The 22,000-nt window shown below is 34.7% G+C and overlaps 3 protein-coding genes across 4 annotated transcripts; 2 read left to right on the top strand and 1 right to left on the bottom strand.

Moving 5' to 3' along the window:
• Positions 1-934: 934 nt before the first annotated feature.
• LOC128164659 (serine/threonine-protein phosphatase 2A catalytic subunit beta isoform) lies at positions 935-7,097 on the top strand. Of its 2 annotated transcripts, XM_052828615.1 has the most exons (8): positions 935-1,016; positions 1,286-1,425; positions 2,753-2,962; positions 3,088-3,261; positions 3,414-3,503; positions 4,646-4,807; positions 5,511-5,629; positions 6,004-7,097. In XM_052828615.1, the coding sequence occupies exons 2-8, from the start codon at positions 1,315-1,317 to the stop codon at positions 6,074-6,076; spliced, it is 939 nt and encodes a 312-aa protein (XP_052684575.1). In that variant the 5' UTR covers positions 935-1,016; positions 1,286-1,314; the 3' UTR covers positions 6,077-7,097. The 2 variants fall into 2 exon arrangements, with proteins under 2 accessions (XP_052684575.1, XP_052684574.1); XM_052828614.1 differs by lacking the exon at positions 935-1,016 and having other exon boundaries at positions 1,174-1,425.
• A 211-nt stretch (positions 7,098-7,308) lies between these two features.
• LOC128164657 (uncharacterized) lies at positions 7,309-14,763 on the bottom strand. Its single transcript, XM_052828612.1, has 10 exons — positions 14,622-14,763; positions 13,250-13,438; positions 12,880-12,998; positions 12,582-12,741; positions 12,353-12,451; positions 11,423-11,584; positions 10,860-10,970; positions 8,403-8,438; positions 8,185-8,287; positions 7,309-7,844 (listed from the first exon to the last, which is right to left on the bottom strand). The coding sequence occupies exons 1-10, from the start codon at positions 14,698-14,700 to the stop codon at positions 7,718-7,720; spliced, it is 1,185 nt and encodes a 394-aa protein (XP_052684572.1). The 5' UTR covers positions 14,701-14,763; the 3' UTR covers positions 7,309-7,717.
• A 2,986-nt stretch (positions 14,764-17,749) lies between these two features.
• LOC128167676 (tripartite motif-containing protein 55-like) lies at positions 17,750-20,236 on the top strand. Its single transcript, XM_052833528.1, has one exon. It carries the CDS (start codon positions 18,100-18,102, stop codon positions 19,819-19,821), a length of 1,722 nt encoding a protein of 573 aa, XP_052689488.1. The 5' UTR covers positions 17,750-18,099; the 3' UTR covers positions 19,822-20,236.
• Positions 20,237-22,000: the final 1,764 nt, after the last annotated feature.

Here is a 22,000-nt window from a genome sequence, read left to right as displayed (position 1 = left end):
ATGTTATTATTCTTGTTTTATACACATATTTTTCAATATTTATTCACTTTTTCTTATTTTATATATTACTGCTGGTTTTTTTTTAATTCAAATTTTTTAAATGATTTTTTCACAGAGCAACAAAGCAGTCAAACTTAAACCGTTAAAAAAGAAACACACGTAGAACAATAAAAACAGATCTACGTATCTTGTCAAATCAGAAAAGTTATCATCTATAATAGCCTATATAGAATTGCAGTTGTATGATTTCATCTCCTGTGTCTTTGTTTGCACATCAGTACTCCTTAATATTAGTTTTTTGGTTTTTGGTTTTTTTTTAAAACAAATAAACGCAATAACATCAGGGACGTATATACTAACGTTAGTGTATGTGTCCCTGATAATATACATTAGTGTATCAAAAAAATGAACGTTTATCGCAATCTATGGAAACTATGGAACTGAGCTGAACTTTTTATCAAGGGTTTCACTCACACCCCTTCCCCATTTCTAATTCCCTTAAGAGACCTTATCTGGAATTAAACGTTGTTGATAATTAATGTCATAATGATGAAATATGAGCATTGCTCAAGATTGTCTTTTGAATTTTCCGAATAAATCTGATGAAAATATTTGATGTTGGAAAAAACAAATCAGTAAAATATTAACATTGAATCTGCGAATTTTTGGTTCTACATTTGCTTAGGGTTTAACAACACAGGATATGCCCAATATACACATATATAATCAATGTAGCTACGCTGTATTCAGTCTGGGCTAAGTATCACTAGCTTACACTTAAATGACAACCCCCTTCCAGAATTTCTGGAATTATTACTTTTGTTTGTGACACTTCCAATTTTCAACATTAAAAGGTTCAATTGTATTCACTCTTAGTCTACGTAAAGAAAACACAATGTTTTATAATGTTAGTATATCATAGATATCTAATTCAGTCGGGATCGGTATTGGGGGTTTCTATATATGGAAACCTTATAGGTGGCGCTTCAATTTTTTTTTATAAATACAAGAAAAAGGTATGGTATCGGTCGAGTTATTGATGTGCTCTTTCTAAACGTCTTTATAGACGAGCATGTTTATAAGTATTAACCGTTTGAAGATGAAAACATACCTTAAAATTACGAAATGTTTTATTTAGAGACATGTTAATGCACATCGTGCGGCGAGTGACGTCAGTCACACTTCAATTTGTCGGCCATTTTGTTTGACTATGTTTTAAAAACTTAATTCCAGTAAATCAGTTTTTAAGTTAAATTCTATGAAGTACGGTTATTTATTATTGTAGAACACATTTATCGAGTGTAAATTGTCGGAATGAGTCTAATTGAGGATAGAGCGGCAGCCAAGGAACTCGATCAATGGATTGAACAGTTGAACGACTGCAAACAACTCTCAGAAAATCAAGTTAAAACGTTATGCGAAAAGGTAACAAAAATGTGTATATCGTGTGGAAGTTTCTGGCATTGTGTAGTGATTTTTTCAATGTGTAAATATGTTGAAAGATTTTTGTGTATTGATTTTAAAATACGTGCATGGACGTTTCTTCTTTCCACTTGGCAACCGTTTCCTGCACATGGCTCCTGACTTAATGCAGCTCATGCTGAGAGCAAGGTTATTTCTTCACCGTCACTTTGATGTTCCCGATGAATTCTACATTTTTTTCACCATTATTAAAAGAAGAAAAGTGTATGATAGGAAAGAGGAAAACATGTAAAAGGGGTTGCAAAACTGGGCTGTGTTTTACAAAAGAATTACGAAGTACAACCAAATTAATGAATGCTAATTAGTCACCAAATAATCAATGAATTATTCTTATGGCTGGAAAATCTAATAATGGGAATTAAAATATTTGTAAACAAATGGTTTTATGTCAATTTTGTTCTCTAAAGATCATCTTACGAGACTGTAAATATTTACGACTTTGTTGTAAGTTCATTTGTAAAATGTAGCCCTGAATGTGACAACTATACTTTGTCCCAAGTTTTTGCTTCCACCACTTTTTGCTTGATATTTCAATTAATCATAAATACCTTTGTGCTCAAACTACGTTCATCCACTAATATGAAAAATGTGCAGATTATCTGTTTTGAAACGCCCCCTCTACGGCTTCAGGTTTCAATACACATCCCAAAATTGAAAGTCTACGGGGATTTTGCATTGCATCAGCTATTAATAAGCCCGGATGATAACGTTGAAAAATTAACTTCCGAATGGAGAAATGATGTAAACATTTCCCATTATAAATCTCCGTAAGAAATTTGTTTTCGTTCCTGTGAACTTTTATGAGTGAAAAATGATAATTGTTCAATGAAGATTTGGATATATTCCCTTTTATCGATTTCAACTATTTTTTTCACATGTATGTGTATTTTTATTAAAAATCATCAAAAAGTGATGGAAGCAATAACTTGGGACAGACTATAGAGAGCGATATTGCTATATAAAAGGGGTTGGCAACAGAAAGTAAATGTTCTAAAAGATAAATGGTTATTTCCCAAAATTAGGATTATTGGTCTGCCCTATATATATCGGTTAACTTTTTTACCATGATTTTGTAAATCTTAAATTATTTTTGTAATGTTTGAGAAGTCTACATTTAAAATATGGTATTCAGCAGGTTGGATGTTTTGTTTTACCAATATTTAGAATACCAGACAGTGGGGGTCTCCAAAAGTTTCTCTAAAGTTAGCCACTAAAAACTTTTGGACAATCGTAGTAAAGTTGATTTTAATTAATCCTTTTATCATTGCAGGCAAAAGAAATTCTGTCAAAGGAGTCCAATGTTCAGGAGGTGAAATGCCCCGTCACAGTTTGTGGAGATGTTCACGGACAGTTTCATGATTTGATGGAATTGTTCAAAATTGGTGGAAAATCCCCTGACACAAATTACTTGTTTATGGGTGATTACGTGGATAGAGGATATTATTCAGTAGAAACTGTTTCACTTTTAGTTGCTTTAAAAGTAAGTGAATTATCAAATTAAAGTCAGTGCTTCTTAATAAGTGATTAGAAAAGTATTAAGATTATGACTATAATATGTGTAAGGTTAATGAACATCTTTCATATTTTTACTTTGATAAATTTCAGGTTAGATTTAAAGATAGAATAACAATTCTGCGAGGAAACCATGAAAGTCGCCAAATCACACAAGTGTATGGTTTTTATGATGAGTGCTTGAGGAAATATGGCAATGCAAATGTATGGAAATATTTCACAGATCTGTTTGATTATTTACCACTAACAGCTCTAGTTGATGGCCAGGTATGTCAGTGCCTTTCTCTCTCTCTCTCTCTCTCTCTCTCTCTCTCTCTCTCTCTCTCTCTCTCTCTCTCTCTCAGAAGTTATTACCATTAATAATTTTAATATAGTACATAGTTTTGCATTTATGTACATTTTATTGTTTTCCACTACAGATTTTCTGTTTACATGGAGGACTATCCCCTTCTATAGACACACTAGATCATATTAGGGCTTTGGACAGAATACAGGAGGTTCCTCATGAGGTGAGCCATCAGAAGGATTTTTTTGCATGTAAAAGGTGTCAAAGTTTATAACTATCCAAAGTTCAGGGCTAGAAATATCAACTTTCTCTACTGGTCAAAGGTGCTTTCAACCAAAAAAGTTAAGAATTTTCACGGTCCCTGTGGACTTATAAGTTGAAAAGTATGAAAATAAATAACTTAAAGGGCAAGTGCCCTCCTCTTAATCAAATAAAATATTACTGGTACCAGACTTTGTGCTATCAATTAATTCAAGTTTAACAAAGTCCAAAATTCTGTTGATAGTCTAGTCAATCAAAACTACTATACCTGTATCTGTGTAGAACCTCTTATGTTCATACAATGACATAAAATTGGTGCATGAAAGATGAAAATAAGAGATAAGCACAAGCTAATCATTTTCGTTGTTACAATTACAACTTTAGAATCCAAATTCTTAACTATTGTAATGATATCAGATGTTGTCACAACAGTGTTTTGGACAGTATAATTCTACAGGACATGAGTCTTGAGAGTTGAAATAGTCAGAGCCGCTTCTGTTGGGTCTGTACACTAGATTATGTTGTGCAATAAAAGCTGGCTCTGTACAATCCACAATACCTGGATGACAATGGTATGACATAACACGTTGCATGTTTATAGACAGTGGTATTGATTTTCAACACCCACTATGGTGAAAGGTGTCCCAATTCTCTCTTGTTTGGGTGCATAATGCTGTTCTATTTTTAGTGATGATAAACAATGAATACCTAGCTGTGTATTTACTTACCTAACATGAGTCAGTCCTATCTAGCTTTGTTTACTGTAGATTAGACATACAAGGTAGCAATGACAGGTAATGAGGTGTATGCACCTATCTAACTAATAGGTCAGTTGGGTGGCTGAAGGTGAATTATGTAGAGTAGGGGCCATCAGGTTAGGCCAGGTATGATGCATGCTGATACTGACTTCTGTGTCTGCTCAGACCATCCTACCCCCTCATTCCCGCAAATGGGGCGAATGTTCAAGTTGATCTAAATTTGATTCTCAATAACTTGTTATATATACATATATATGATTTTTTATGTAAACATGTGGGACTTGTGCAATTTATGATATAAATTATGAAATATTGAACTAATCATTTGATGAACTTTGATTTTCAGGGTCCTATGTGTGATCTGCTTTGGTCCGACCCAGACGACCGTGGGGGCTGGGGAATCTCTCCCCGGGGGGCTGGCTACACATTCGGACAGGATATATCGGAAACATTCAATCATAGCAATGCTCTCACTCTTGTATCAAGGGCCCACCAACTCGTCATGGAAGTAAGTATCGACAAGAGTGATGTACCATCTCACTGACTCTATGTTAATAACATTGCTACATGTTAATGTATAGCATTAGAGACAAGATTTACAATATACAGGGACAGTTTATGTATCATTTCAAGACCGGCTAACCATGGATAATAGCATTAAAGACAGCATTGCAGACATTGTAGGCCTTACAACTTGTGACTCTCTGAACACCAATATCAGCTTTCTAGCTACTAGTTAGAGCATAAACAACAAGGAATCTTAACTTCCAGTACTACTTGGTGATAAGTGTATTAGAACCATTTTAACAAGAGCTTGGACTTAAGGTAGTTGTGTCAAACAGCAATGTGACATAGGCCTGTCTATTTCATTGCTGGCCATTCTGCCATGGCTCTTTGAAATCAACCAAATTTGTCTGGCTTTTGAGTGAAGTGTACGCGAGTCATTTTGAACTTGTTTTGAGCAAGAAATAGATAGTTACATCCTACTGAAATTCCAAGTCCTTGCTAAAATGGTTCTAAATCAATTCAGAATAAGGGACAAGTACTTAGACAGTCGGACTTCTCAGCCAGAAGGCCATTCTTGGTTGACCACCATGGTTTTACTTAGTTGATTTGTGAAGAATTTTGGTTGTATTTATTGCTTATGTATTTCAGGGGCTACAATTGGTGCCATGACAGAAATGGTTGTATTTATTACTGATATATTTCAGGGCTACAATTGGTGCCATGACAGAAATGTAGTGACCATATTCAGTGCACCAAATTACTGCTACCGATGTGGAAATCAAGCTGCTATAATGGAATTAGACGATTCTCTTAAATATTCTTTGTAAGTGTTTATCAATTCAGTGCTCATGGAACATTCATTATTTCCAACTGATAATTAATTTTCTCAAAAATGTACTGTTTAAGAGGAGGAAAAAAACTTTGATATTAAATAAAAAGAATTTTGATAGATAACCTACACAATTATTTTTAAATAAATTTATATTAACCATTGTAACAAACTAGATTTTGAAATAATGACTTTTCAGAGAGTCATTTTTCTTGATGTTTTAACTGGAAGCATTCACTTCTATCAAATGGTATAAATTGGAAATTGTTATTTGCATATAAACAAGTGGAACAACGTGTAAAACTTTGATAAAAATATTCCATAGATTCATAGAGTTGAACTGATTTGGGCGATGTTGTGTCTTTCAGCTTGCAGTTTGACCCAGCACCAAGGAGAGGGGAGCCCCACGTGACCAGACGTACCCCCGACTACTTCTTATAATGATTGGACTAACCCTGTGGTCTGTGTAGTAGTATTAAGATGTCTGTTCTGTGGTGCAGTTCTGTTACCCAAAGATGTGAGGGGAAAAATCGCTCTACCTTATGTTGTACAGTTGTCAATGTCAACATTTTATTGTTCTTATTGCAGAATTATTTGTACAAAGTAACTCTATGTATTCATATCTAATGCTAAGATACACCTCTTTGTTATTGCTAATGATGAATTTGGAATTTTTTTTCTTTTTAAATATATATATATATATGTTGCAGTTTTGCTGACTAGAAATTTGTGCAATGCTAATATTGATTTTGTTTTCATCTTTTTTTTAATTCTAAATTTTGTGGCAAGGAGTTTTGTGTAGTTGCAGCCATTGTCAAGGATTTCATGCACTTGGTAAAATTGATCAAATGACGAGAGTGACTAGCTTGGTAGCTTGCACTGAGACGCATCCCATTGTAAGGCAATAAACATTACAAACAGTGTCTGTGATACAACGAGATTCAAATCAACTCTTCAGATAATAGTGCACAATGAGATTTAGTAATTAATCGTAGGAAGGGATTTTTTCCTTTTGCTTTTTATACTTTGCAAGGAGTCGCATCTGTGTTCAATGTTGGACAATGATATAGGAAATTTAGAGTTGACACATAAAATTAGGTAAATATTTTACTTTTTTATTCACATGTAGTATATTTTAAGTTACCAAACCTGAATTCAGCATACTTGGTACAAATAAATCTCATTGGTTTTCTTATTGTGTAATTTATTTCTCTAACTCATCCTTAAAAGTGACATTGCATGATCCGTCTTCTGTGTTGTTAAGTTGCGTAGGGGAGAGTTGGGGTATGTTAGGAACAGTCTGTGTTGGCCGCGCGATCTTCCTTCATGTTCATAGCTTATTTAGAGGACAGCATGGAAATAAATCTGTGACGAGTTAATTTGTAAAAGCACAAAAAATTCACAAAAAATGTTAATTTATAAACTAAGATACAAGCCATCAGAGAATAAAAGATGAAATAAATCTTGTTGTTGTGTTTTCCATCAGGTTTATGTAGTTTCTAGTGTTAGGAACTAGACGAGGGAACCTAATGTACTGGATTATTTTCCGTGTGAAGAAGGGTAAATTAAAAAAAATACATATTTACGCTTTGATTAAGAAATGTATGTAATTCGCTCTGATTCACCAAAATTTTTTAAGAAAGACATTATACCAGTGCACACAAAAACCAACGTAGATTTGTCTGATGATTTATATTACTATTGTACAACTTGTGAAAGATCAGAATACATAATATAACGAGATGTTTGTGAAACATTTATGCCCCTCCCATGGAAACATCCACAAAGAAAATGAACGTAAACTGCAAATAACTGGTATTTTTCTACGTTCAAGGGCCATAACTCGAGAAAATTGCTCGATTGTACCCAATATCGAACTTGACCTAGATATTATCATGATAAACCTATGTAACAAATTTCATTTCAATATGTTCATCCTCTGCGAAGAAAATGAACGGAAACTGTTGGTGGACCGACCGACAGACAGCAAAGCAATATGCCCTTCCTTTCTTCGAAGGGGGGGGCATAATAAATTATCGTCATTTTTGCCAGGAATACAAAACATATGATGAGGATATGAATCTAGGAATGCGGGTTGGCAATATATTGTAGGCTTGTGTAATACGGCGTTTCCAGTTCCGGTTTCGGCAGATATCCGGAACTAGGCGTGACATAGGTCTCCTGTAGTCGGCGGTGTCGCTCCTGGTTTCTGGAAAAAAAGTTCAACAAATCTTATTTCAAATAAGAAATGGACAATTTAGCATTAAATATTGGTATTATACAGACATCCATTAATTCGTTCATTCATATAACGAATTCATAGAAAGTTTTTTCGACGGATCACTTTCGTTTTTGTAACAAAGTAGGGACAACAAAGTCATTATGAAGCAGGATTCATACATTTTTACTACAATTCACCATATTAACTCAAGATGAATTTATAAATATATGTTTTTGCATATTGTCTAAAGCAAATTCATAAAATTTACCGATTACGCCAAAAAATAAATAAATCAATTTTATACAATACTGCGAATGCGAGGATCTACCTTTGTCTTCTGTAATAGATGATCACGCCCAGTAGGCCAAAGGACGCGAGAAGAGCAGTGGCGAACAAGGCAGCCAGGGCAGCGATCGCCGTACCGTGGGCATCTAGTCAATACAGCATTACCATGTACAAAACCAGGTCATTGAAAGTGTCAGCAATAACAATATATATCAATGAATAGGTGATGAAAATTATAATTAGTGATTCAAGGTCTGGTACCTGATAATAGCTGCTCTCCAGTCTGTGTCAAGTTACCTGGAATAGTAAAACTAGTAGTATCAATCCAATATGAACTCTCATTAGCTCCCCGGTTTTCGATACCTCAAGTGAAATGAAAAACAGAAAAGCATATGTAAGTTGTAATTTAGATGGTCAATGCTATAGTTCTATCCCACTGGAAATCTTGAATGGGGTTCTACTGAGAAATACTTAAATGTGGGATGATGCAAAAATGTGCACCATTGTTACTCTTTTTTAAAAACTTCTCTCTAATGTAAAGTTGAATGATTAATGTTGAAAATTCCAAGATTAAAGTTGTTATTTCCAAAAATAATTCAGATTAACAATTGTCGGTGAAGTAAGAAGTAAAAAAAAAAAAAAAATTCTAATAATAAAAATCTGTTATTTTTTAATGTGTTCGAAAGAATAATTTTTAACATTCCAGAACATTTGACATTTCAGATATACTCTCCACTTGCTGTAAATGAACCAATACACAACTGTTTATCTGCCTTCCAAAACCACCAAAAAAAAATCAACAACAAAAAACCAAATTTCGTCAGCTATTCCTGATACTCAAAATATGATAGTTAATCAAACTCCGACGTCCGCCATTTTGCTTTGTATATGTACAGAACGTTTGCATTAACCTTATTATGAAGATTTTTTAAAAATCTGGAAAAAATAGGAAGGAGGTTCATTGGTGTCCTGTCTACAACCATTTTAACCGGTTATAATTCGTTTCACAATTTTCAGTTAATCGCCAACATTTCTTATCCGTTCTGTAAGTTACAGTTAACTGCTCGGTTGTAATTCGTTATAAAATCTTACAGTTATCGGCCTTGTTGTTATCCATTAAGCTACAGCCAATTGTACGTTTATTATCCGTTATATAAGCTACAGTCAATTGTACGTTTATTATCCGTTATATAAGCTACAGTTAATTGTACGTTTATTATCCGTTATGTAAGCTTCAGTTAATTGATCGTTCATTATCCGCTGTTAAAGCTACAGTTAATTGTACGTTTATTATCCGTTGTATAAGCTTCAGTTAATTGCTCGTTCATTATCCGTTGTATAAGCTTCAGTTAATTGTACGTTCATTATCCGTTGTATAAGCTACAGTTAATTTTACGTTTATTATCCGTTGTATAAGCTCCAGTTAACCCGGTTAACAACATAATTCTGATAACTTTACCGTTTGTTTCATTCATAACTTCAAGTGACATATATAGTAAAAAAGGACTTATTATTGCTTTTGTTCAAGAAAATACATTTAAACTTTATAAAACTAGCCTTGTGTTTTGGTGCTTTTTCCCAATCCATAATTCTTTAATTTTAGTAAGTCTTATGTTATATTGTTATCGAACTTGATGGTCAGATAATAATGACATTTATTCCTGTTGGTATGTTTTTACCGGGTTACTCCTTCTGACCTTTTATTAGTGTGTCCTAAGGTATGAAAGCAGGAGGAGGCGATCCAGTTGCTTAAAGACTTTCTATGATTGTAATGATAAAAGTCTTTTATTGGTGACATTAACACGATTATGGTAGTATGTGAAACTATAAACACAGTGTGAACCGAAGTCTTGTATAAAGTGGCATTATAAAGAGAGTAGAAGTGTAAAGATCGACTGTTTAATGTAAGTAAGGTCGTATAGATAATGACCTTGACAAAGAAACGACATGTGGACAGACAGTGACTAAGGTCTTTTATAAAGTGACTTTGACATAAAGAGGAAAAGTGTAAAGACTGCGTAAATAAGGTCTTATATACATTGATCTTGACAAAGAGATGATAAGTATACGCTCTGTGTAACTAATGTCTTATATATAATGACCTTGAAAAAGATAAGAAGTGTACATCAGACTGTGTTATGTAACTAAGCTCATATAAATATGATGACATTGACAAAGAAAGGACAAGATTAAAGACTCTGTAACTGAGGCCTTAGATAAAGTGACCTTGACAAAAAGAGGCAAGTGTACAGACTGTAACTAAGGTCTTCTATATAGATATATTGAAAAAGAAAGGATAAGTGTACACACTGTGTAACTATGTCTGATATATAAATGACCCTGACAAATAGAAGAGTTAAGACTGTGTAACTAAGGACATATATATAGAGATTTTGAAAGAGAGAGAGGATAAGTGTACCCGCTGTGTAAGTATGTCTGATAAATAAATGACCCTGACAAATAGAAGATAAGAGTTAAGACTGTGTAACTAAGGTCTTATATACAGTGGCCTTGACAAAGATAGTAGATGTATACATACTGTGTAATGTAACTGAGGCCTTAGATAAAGTGACCTTAAAAAAGGGGGACAAATGTACAGACTGGGTAATTTAGGTCTTATATGTGGTAACCTTGATAGAGACACAACAGAAAGTGAAGCAATCAAGTTGGTGGACGGATTGCGGTCGGTGTTACATGTGAGGTTTCATGTACAGTGACCTTGACACAGGGACGGCAGCAGGGTGAGACAATCCTCCAAGTGTGTAGAGAGACCGCCACTGTTGTTACTGACAGAAACACACCAAACCGGCGTTCCTTTAGTTGAGGAACCTGTAAAACAATCTAGAATTCCACATCATACAAAAATGGACAGAAAATTGGACATAAATTATCTTATCTTATCTAATCTTATAAATTTAGGCACCTGTGGCCTATACACACCCAGGCGAATGTGTTCGAAATGTTTTCTTTATCGTGGCTAAGTCCACAGGTGCTCGAATGGAAATTCTAGAGACTTCCCCGAGATTTGTTCAGTTCCTGTGAAATTTCAAGCGGAAGTATAAGTGTTCGGATAATATTCTCAAAATACGTAAGTACTGATCGTTATTCATATCATATCCTACTTTGATTTATGTTTAAACATGAAAATCTATTTAGATATATGTCTTATTTTATCATCTAGTGGTTATTAACATTCGCAGGGGTGTATATATAACGTCAATATATAATATCAAGTCTGTATATAATGTCAAACGCCCATGATTACGAAAGTTTGGTCTTACTCCCTGACTGATCCAGAGAACTGGTCCACTCAATGACACTCCTTCTTGATACCCGGGTCCACACCAAAGTATAGTTCCTCACAGACGTCACCAGGTCTGTTTCCTTACAGGATGTGATGGAATCCCACCAGGGGCCGTGCTCTTTCTTGAAATTAGCGCCACCTAGATAAATTGTAATTCATGGATCCTTAACTGGTACGACAGGGAATGGCTGACAAAGTTTGTAAAATTCCCGCAAGATCAATTCAGCTGGCTAGAATATATTCAGACCTGATTATAAGCACATGATTTGATTAATATTTGAACAAGAGAAAAGCTTTCAATGTAACAGCAAAACGGGTTTTCTTTTGTGTGAACAGTTATCCATAACTCATTTGTCAACCCTAAATTGATAAACACTATCTATATAAAGAAATAGGGTACTCTATATGCAATATCTTGCCAAAAAAAATACCTAAGTTGAATGGTACTTTCTTTCATGAATTTTCAAAAATTAAAATTCAAATAATATGCAAATCTCTGATATTTAAATATCATATTTCATATATCATATATAGGGTTGACAAATGAGTTATGATTGATAACTTTGTTTGATCTGCAAAACAACAACTTCTTCTCTTGAAAGCTGTAGGAGGAGTTATACATACAATAGGGGTACCCTGAATGCATTATTATGCGAAAACATTACAATGTCCAACAGCTTGTAATTTTTAAAAAAATTATCAAAAATCAAAATCGAAGTAACATGCACATCTCTAGTGTATGTAAAGTTATCCATACAATAGGGGTACGCTTTTGGCAGCCGACCGACCGCCCGCCATTTTCACCATTTCATTTACCGGATGTTTTCCTTTGGAAAAGCCGGTTAAAACAATGAGTATTTTTCCTTTGTTTTTTTTTTCAAACTAGTTAGATATGGAATATACTTACATTTGTAGGCTAGATCTAATTCACACGGAGTCATTTTATAATAGAAACAGGAGTCCAGGGATACATAAACACACGAGACACAGGAACCCGGGTAATCATCTGTAAGGAAATTTAACAAAATGAGGGAGAAAAAAGAGAGAGAGAGACACACAACAAGACAGACTGACAGACAGACAGACAGAGAATTTTAAAGATGTAATCAACATAATTCTTTTGGTTTTCCATTTACCTATTATTTTTCTCAGTGGAGGCGATGAAAACTGCTTGTCGTATTCCACCACCCCTGATTGACCCCCGTGGAAATCAAGAGACCCCTCATAGAACGGCTCGGGTGTGCAACGATGTCGGGTAAAGTTAGAAGGCGTTGTCTTACAAAAACAGGTCGCCGCCTAAAACATTTTGTCAAAATTTAAAAATTCAAATCAATATCAATCAAATTAAATGTATTTACAAGGTTTAACAATTATACTGACGACCAACAAATGCTTTAAAGTTTTTGTCAACGTAATGGATTTACAACTACTCACAGACAAAGCAAACACGCGGTAATCTGCGCATGCGTCGTAACAGTCCCAAACCGGGTGACTACTGTTGATGATGCTCAGTTGGTTTACCAATGTCTCCGGATTGTTGAAGGCTTCACACTCTGGAACAGAATAAAACACCCGAACTTCACTATAATGACGCTGGCGTAGATTGGTATTATGATAGTTTTACTACACTAGGAACAGACTGTTTGGCAGATTGATAGCATGTATTTTTATATACCTTCTTTTCCCAGACACTAAATGGATACACCTTTACAGCGCCTGACACGCGTTGCTTTAGTGTTTTAATTTCAGCTTATATTGCTTTAGTTTGAAATATAAACTTCAGGCTAGTGTCGGAACCGCTTACCTCCCATTTTGAAGAGCCCCGTGGATCTGTACAGGGCACCGATCCAATAGCGCCGCCCGTCGGTGGGGACTGTATGACCCCCCAAGTCTATGACACCACCGTCTCTGTCTCCCTGAGGAATTGCTTGACCTGATCCCACCAAGCTACATCTTTTGGAGGCCGTCTCCCAGTCATAACAAGCGTCGTTCACTAAAAACAAATAACAGGAATAATGTATATTGTAAAATCATATCACACAATAACAGGAGGAACGTATATTGTAAAATCATATCACACAATAACAGGAGGAACGTATATTGTAAAATCATATCACACAATAACAGGAGGAACGTATATTGTAAAATCATATCACACAATAACAGGAGGAACGTATATTGTAAAATCATATCACACAATAACAGGAGGTACGTTTATCGTAAAATCACAGCAATGGACATCATCCACTAACAAAATAACAGGAGGAACGTTTATCGTAAAACCACAGCAATGGACATCATCCTCTAACACAATAACAGGAGGTACGTTTATCGTAAAATCACAGCAATGGACATCATCCTCTAACACAATAACAGGAGGAACGTATATCGTTAAACCACAGCAATGGACATCATCCTCTAACACAATAACAGGAGGAACGTATATCGTTAAACCACAGCAATGGACATCATCCTCTGACACAATAACAGGAGGAACGTATATCGTTAAACCACAGCAATGGACATCATCCTCTAACACAATAACAGGAGGAACGTATATCGTTAAACTACAGCAATGGACATCATCCTCTAACACAATAACAGGAGGAACGTATATTGTAAAATCATATCACACAATAACAGGAGGCACGTATATCGTAAAATCACAGCAATGGACATCATCCTCTAACACAATAACATGAGGTAAGTATATCGTAAAATCACAGCAATAAACATCATCCACTGACACAAAAAAGTAGGAACGTATATCGTTAATCCACAGCAATGGATAACATCCACTAATACAATAACAGGAGGAACGTTTATCCGAAAATCACAGCAATGAACATCATCCTCTACTAACACAAAACAGGAAAAACGTATATGGTAAAATTATAGCAATAAACATCATCGACTAACACAAAAAAGTAGGAACGTATATCGTAAAACCATAGCAATAAACATCATCCACTAACAGAAAAAACCGGGACATACGGTATCTCAGGTATAGAATAATTCACCGACATAGACAATCGGGGATTAATTTCTCAGAAATATATTTAGTTTACTTGATTTTGATCTAGTGATTTAACATACAAATATAAATGTTTATACATTATACATATATATAGACTAAAAATATTTGATATTAACATGCATGATAAAAATAAGTTTACCTTTTAGCGAACTGGATCCAAATACCATACAAATCCCAGACAAGAACAATTCCAACCTAAGGGGAACTAATGTGGTCATGGTGATATATTCAAATAATGGTGTTATTTTGGTGTATGATTTGTCCGATTATATGTGTCATCTAACACATTTTAACACATTATATATAAATATATATATATATATATATATATATATATATATATATATATATATATAAAGTTTGACTTGACATAGCTATTTCTCTTGCTTCCTGTCTTAACAGAGCTCCTATTGTTTATACAACAGACACAAAGATACAAACAATCAATCAATCTCCCTTACTTATCAGCATGCTCCTTTATTTAATGCTAAATGTTTACACATATAATCTTTTTTTTTTAAATATCTGATGGTATGTATTTAATCCCTAGAAACAATAGCTAATCCGTTTCCATTCCAACAAAATTCGGTTGCACACAAATATTGCAATAATTTTTCATCTCGGCTCTTTTCTACAATTCCCTTCCAGAAAACGTTTGCAAATTCATCATCATTTCGACTTTAAGTGCGATCGGGGGGAAGATTATAACTAAACCTATATTTGAACTAATAATCATCGCATCTGAGATTTATCAAGATATTTGTTAGTGCAACACTCAAGTGACGACGATCTCAACAAAAAGCGACGATAAGTAACGACCTTTCATTGATATAAGCGACATGTAACGTCCTTCGATGAGTCTTGACATAAGATAATTTTAATTTATTGAATTTTGTGTTTTCTTTCACTTTCTAAGTTCATATATTAAAAGTTTTGATTTTAATGACACCTGGTCTTGCTGGTTTAAATGTTCATCTTTGAACAAAGTAATACTTGTATAAACATCTCGGTGCGTTTTCTGGCTTTTTGTGTGCTGTGACGTTGTTTTCCCTCCAACACCCCAAGTCATTGGTCTGATTGTAAATGTATCATGAATTCCGCATACATTTGTGAAAATATTTTAAAGCTTCATTCTTGCTCTGAATCTTGTTGAGAAGAAAAGCTCTGTATACTGATATCAGATTATATTCAATTTAAATTCCTATATTTGAGACTTTTTTTTCGTTACAACAGTTAACATCTTAAAAAGTTATATATATCTAAAGTCTAAAAATATATCTGATGAACCCTTGGTTGTATGTACATGAGATGTTGCTATTTATGTCGCCCACAAAGCCCCTGATTAGCGGTTATCTTATTTATGTCGATATAATGAACTCCTTGTTCATCGTTTCACATCACATAATATGACTGGGAAGGTGTAGCCACTGGATGAATATCTTTTGAGCACACATCACTCTACAGAAGATCAATGAGGATGTTCTACACTTGGGTATATGTACATGCATGCGGTCTTAATTTGGTTTTTTTTGTTAGAATTTTTCCTTTCCGGTACCATTATTTGTCCTATCCACCCTTCTCACTGCCCGGAACGTCACCTTTTTCGTTTCAACTTTTTAAAGCCTAAGATTGTTCGCAGTATCTTTGGGCACATCTTATACACATTTTATAAAATTTGACGGTCGTCCCTTGTTAAGGCTTGGTACTTATGATCACTCCCCTCGTTTAAGTGCATTGTCCTTTATGGGATTCGAAAAGTTTTCCTTTCTCTTTGTTACTGTTACTGTTCACTATCCAAAGCTGCTTCCGTAAACCTGAATGTGTCATGTACGTAAGCTATTATTTCCTAATTTGCAGAATTTCGCATTTCCTTAATAATCATGTACTTAGATTTCAAGCGAAGTTCGATGGTTACCTAAAATGGTTGTAGATTTTTTGCCTCTGTTTTCTCTTTTAGTGTTTCTTATGAACCTTAGTCTTCTCCTTACTTTTCTTACTTCCGTCTGTCTTTTGTTAGGTTTTGTTGGAAGTTTCCTTTGCATGCAACGACAATACACTCTTTCAAATGCAACCAATTTCTTGAAAAAAGTTGAAATAGTGGGAAGAAGATGTGGGAAAAGAGGCGGTCGTGTCACCTCTCCTCTTTACTTTTTTCCGGAATGACAATAGATACAGAAATTTTGTCGCTACAACAATAGTAATTTTTACCTTTCGCTGCTTTATTTGTGGAATTAGCGTGCTCTCACTTTTTTGATGTCCTTTCTATTAATGAAATTGTTGATGTTCCCTTCCCCATGCATGCCTAGTGGAATTCTAGAGACTTTAGAGACTTCGAAGGATAAAAAATCTGTTTAGTTTTCTGTCTTTCTTAAAAAATAGACACAGCCATTGGTCTAGTTTCTCCATGTTTAAAACTGTTTTGGGAGAACTTAACTGAGTAGTGTTTTGGAATGATCCTTTTTTGTTATCCTAGATCGTATGGTAAGATTGTGTCTGAGAATCATTCGTTTGAGGATTTCAGTCCTCACAATAATATCCATATACATGGCTGTACAACCAAAACCGACATTAGATTGAAACCGCCAAATTCGGAGAGTAATCTGTGAACATTAATTCATTTAGCATTAAGGTATTGTAATATGAATATTCAATACAAATAGCTATGATAATTAATCTAAAGTAATTTCCTGATAGTTTAGAGGTTGAACAATCTTTCACAGCCCATGACTTAGATATTGTTTGTTACATCAAGTCACAACACTGAAATTCAAATGTATTGTGAAATTGTTTTCCTACCAATCTTTTCTGTTTATCTAAGTAAGTGGATAAAGCATTTCTAGACTACTGATTCGTTTCAATGCTGCAGCTAGGACTTTTATTTTAATATGAACTTTTTTCAAGTAAAATTCTTTAAAAAATTGGGGTTTTTCCCTTCAAAATTGCGCCCTTTTCCCATCATGTTTTAATCAAACACTTTGTAGAAAATCATATACTAGTATTTAACGATACACCAATTTGTATTTGTTAAGTTTTTACCAAAGGTGTGAAGGGCCTGTATATTAACCGCAATCTATCAATAAATTACGATTTTTATTTTCAAATTTTAGATTGAAACTAAAAGGTTAAAGTTTAAAAATCACAAAGAGTCCTCATATGGTTTTTTCGGGTACCGACGCATTGAACTCGGAATAGGATGAGATAAAATACTAGTTTATAGTTAATCATGCGATGATCAAACTCCAAAGGCAGCTTGATATCACTCCTTACGTAAGATATGTACGGATCATCCTTTGACTAAATAATAGAGACGCCGTTGTATTTTTGAGGTTTGTAGTTTATTTTGGTGTTCAAAAGATAAACTGAAACTAGTAATTGTAAATTTTTCATATGAATGGACCATTTAATAAAGGATTGACAATTTAAGGCAAAGATTATGCGCATTTTTAATTTTTAAGGGCATAAAAGAGTACGTTGGATGAATTGATTACACATGCATATTCGTTAGCTGCTAGTTAAAGGCTAATTATAACTAATGTTGATGAAACAAAATTTTATAACTGAATTTGTTCATTATTCCTTTTCAGTATTCCCTTAGAATTTTCTCAGGGTTCCTGACCATGGACCCCCCTTGCAGTGCTCAGGAGGTGTTAAAGTGTCATCTCTGTGAGACCCCGGGCCCCCCTATGTACTGCGACATTTGTCAAATACATCTGTGTAAAGCCTGTGTGGGGGAACATCTCTCTGATGAATCCAAAAAACACAGAGTTGTTCCATTTAAGAAACGGGGGCTTAATCCTAAGTGTTCAAAACATTCCACACATTTGTGTGAACTTTATTGTGAACAATGTGACGTTCCTATTTGTGTGGAGTGCGTCTCCTCTAGTGAACATGTAGGACACAAACAAATTGGCATTTTAAATATTTTAGAAAAGAAAAAAGGAGAATTACAAAGAGAGCTACAAGATTTAGAGAAAACCGTTTATCCTCAATACCAAGAGATTGCATCAACCATTCCAAAGCTAAAAGCTGATGTAAATGAAAACTCTCAGAAATTGACAGCAGCTATCAACACACATGGAGAAGACTTGCATAGAGAAATAGACACCATAATCCAGGAGCTAAAATCAGATCTTGATGAAATGGAATCCAAACACCTGGCTGTCCTAAATAAGCAAGAAGATGAAATCACACGCACCATTTCTGATATCACACAGAGAATTGCTGATCTAAAGAAGTTACTGGACTCCAATGATGTCAGCGTTGTCTCTACCTACAAATCCAATATTGCTGAATTCAGAAGATTGCCTCCTAAACTCACAGTGTCCTTACCAAGTTTTACCCCTCAGAAGATCAACAAGGAGCAGTTTTTTCAACACTTTGGTTTTCTGTCAGCATTATCCATTAAAACAGAAGAACAAGTCTACACCATGGATTCCCCCGGTGATGAGTCCTCTCCCCCGGACAGACCGATCATTGATGTACCACGTATCATCACAGAGATAAACACTGAGTATGGACGCTCTAATGGATTGCTTGGTGTGTCCTGTCTGAGAGATGAAGAACTGTGGACGCGTGGTGATGACGAAACGATGAGACTCTATAACCTGCAGGGTGAACCAGTGAAGTCAGTCCAAACAAAGTCAGGGAGACCGCCATACGACATAGAAGTGACAAGGAGTGGGGATCTTGTTTATACTGATGACGAAGATAGAACAGTGAACATAGTGATGAATACACAGATACAGACAACGATCAGACTACAGGGGTGGATACCTCATGGTGTGTGTAGTACCTTCTCTGGTGACCTCTTGGTTGTCATGGACAGTGATGATTATAAACAAGCAAAAGTTTTGCGTTATGCAGGCTCCACAGAGAAACAAATTATTCAGTTTAATGAAAAAGGACAACCTCTCTATTCATCTGGTGGTTACACTAAATACATAAGTGAAAACAAGAACCTAGATATCTGCGTGTCAGACTATGGAGCCCGTGCAGTAGTGGTGGTCAATCAGGCCGGGAAACTCCGGTTTACCTACACTGGGCCTCCCTCTACCACCAAGGGATTATTCACGAAACTCTGGCGTTCTTACTCTGGTCCTACCTCTAATAACATGGGACAATTTCGACCAGCCGGCATCGCTACAGACAGCCAGGGACGGATCCTGATAGCAGACATAAACAACCGCTGTATTCACATCCTGGATCAGAACGGACCGTTCCTCCGCTTCATTGACAACTGTCATTTACAGTATCTATGGGATTTGTGTGTGGACACAGGAGACAACCTCTTTGTTGCTGAGGCTACAGGTAAAGTGAAGAGAATCCAGTATACGACGTGAACAATGTCGAAATGTAATCGTTGTGATTATAATGTACTAGTATATTATATTTAAAGGAAATGTATATTTATATGTAATGTTATATCATTGCAGTCAAATTGTGAATTCATCATTTAATTGTTAACAAAGTGTATATGAAATATTTATATTCGGTATAACTCACATATAATTTCATGCGCCTTACGATTAGATCTGTAACGCTGTTATTGGAATAAGCTTTTATTTCAATCAAGGGTTTTGACGGAATATGATTTCAATCATAGTTATGACTTTTGTGTTATTCATGTAAAAAATAGCTGTTTAGTCTTTTTTTAAAACAAAATTTAATAAAATTTAATAAAATTGAGATGTCAACTGTCGCAAAATTATAGTACACCTTTTTTGCATTATGTTTATCCCTGTTATTAAAAAGTGCATTGTGAAACATGCGTATAGTTGTAATTTGATTTTGTGTAAGTAGGTTCTACACTGTGATTATGATTATTACTCACCTGTCAACGAATACAACCTGTGTTCACCTGTGTTCTTTGAAGCATGCCAAATATACGAGTTCATCTGTCGCGGTTGACCGTACTAGTAAAAAAAAACACCGATCAAAAAGTCATCAGTGATGAGATTTTGTGTGTTCAGCTAGATAGAAATTTAAGGCGCGTATATTTAAAAAATGTGGAAAGTAGAATCAACCTTTTAACACGGGGCATTCAGATCAATGGCGTCTCGTTTCAATTCTACGGTTCAAATTCTTACGCAACGTTTGCGAAGCCCACTGATAAAAAAAACCACTTAAAATACGGATTTGTGGCCTCTGTTTGTCAGTAGCAGACTATGCCGTTCATGGAATGCTTGACAAACTTGGCGTCAAACCCACTAGCAGAATTTTATACGAAAACATAGCATCTATATTCTCTCGACTCAAGCCAGTCCACCCGAACATGTATAGGCTTCATTAGAATTATGTCTAATCTGTTCAACAATATCCTGACCTGGAATTGCCTCGGGATGTCGTTTAGAAGATGAAATGATTTCATGCAAGCTACGCTGTCTTTTTCTTTTTTTTTTTTCTTTTTTTTTGGGGGGGGGGATACTCATTCTTTCTAGTTCTATTCTTAACAATAAAAACCTTCACTATTTCCATATCTTCGCCCTTGAATGCTTTTAGTGTCTTTTCAGTGATATAACTACAGAGAACACACTTGTCAGCCATACTGAATATGATAGAGCTTTGCATAGAGTCACGTGATTCTCTTTTTGCGTGACATACCCTGTTATAAGATTAACAAGCAGTTCCAAAAAAAGTATTTTACTTTTAATGATTAAAAAATAATTAACAAATATGAATTAAAATGGATTTTTTTAAAATCTTTAATATCTGACGTAAACAGCGTAACGTTTTTATTCACATATCGGCCGCTAAAAAACATTTTCCTCACTAATAGAGACGGATTTCAATGAAGAAATTTTTAGACCTCCGTAAGCAAAACTTTCGTTTTAAAAAAAATTTTGATTAAAAATCTTATTTTAATAAAGATAAATTAGAATTGATTATACTTTTAAGTAGATAAATTTATTTTGAATATCTGTCAGAAATTCCGAAATATTTAGTTGTAAAATGTAGACGGGAAACGGGCGTTAGCGTTCACAGTTCCATAAGGAAGTTAACACCTGAAATAATAGTAATGCCAATCATCCGAAAACCACTTAGATATAAAGATAGGGAACTGAAATGTTCCTTTATTTTATTTGTGACCCATGTCACATGCCATTTTTTAGAAATACAGGGCCCAAAACAGAAATGATTATTTTCCTGAACTTTTTGCTATGACATAGAAATTTAACAAATATTTATAGTTTAAACTATTTTTTGGTTATGATTTTAATACAGTATGAAGTTGAACACATGTAGTGACTATAATAGTAAAATCTAAGTCGAAGTTTAAAAATTCTTGCTTTACTAGTGGCTTCAAAGGCCAGTATATAATCAACACAATAAAAGTTGTTCCAATATTTTGGAGTAATCAAATTACAACGCAAATTAAAAAAAATAATAGTAATCTTTCTAGTCATCTTTCCATAACTTTGCATACAAATAGACATACATTTAATGTCTCATTTAAAAGTAAGCAAGTAGGGGTCACATCTCAAAAATTTGAGATATAGAATGAAATAAGCTAATTCTAGG

This window comes from Crassostrea angulata, chromosome 10 (assembly GCF_025612915.1).
Source record: "Crassostrea angulata isolate pt1a10 chromosome 10, ASM2561291v2, whole genome shotgun sequence".
Classification (NCBI taxonomy): Eukaryota; Metazoa; Mollusca; class Bivalvia; order Ostreida; family Ostreidae; genus Magallana; species Magallana angulata.
This window is presented reverse-complemented; position numbering and strand designations above follow the sequence as displayed.

Excerpts from the sequence above, each read along its gene's own strand:
- LOC128164659 (XM_052828615.1), top strand. The coding sequence starts at position 1,315 with ATGAGTCTAATTGAGGATAGAGCGGCAGCCAAGGAACTCGATCAATGG. Across the intron at positions 3,262-3,413 it reads CAGCTCTAGTTGATGGCCAG|ATTTTCTGTTTACATGGAGG; the intron begins GTATGTCAGTGC and ends TTTCCACTACAG. Across the intron at positions 4,808-5,510 it reads CCCACCAACTCGTCATGGAA|GGCTACAATTGGTGCCATGA; the intron begins GTAAGTATCGAC and ends GATATATTTCAG.
- LOC128164657 (XM_052828612.1), bottom strand. The coding sequence starts at position 14,700 with ATGACCACATTAGTTCCCCTTAGGTTGGAATTGTTCTTGTCTGGGATT. Across the intron at positions 13,439-14,621 it reads TGGATCCAGTTCGCTAAAAG|TGAACGACGCTTGTTATGAC; the intron begins GTAAACTTATTT and ends ATTTGTTTTTAG. Across the intron at positions 8,439-10,859 it reads GCTGCCGTCCCTGTGTCAAG|GTAACTTGACACAGACTGGA; the intron begins GTCACTGTACAT and ends TTACTATTCCAG.
- LOC128167676 (XM_052833528.1), top strand. The coding sequence starts at position 18,100 with ATGGACCCCCCTTGCAGTGCTCAGGAGGTGTTAAAGTGTCATCTCTGT.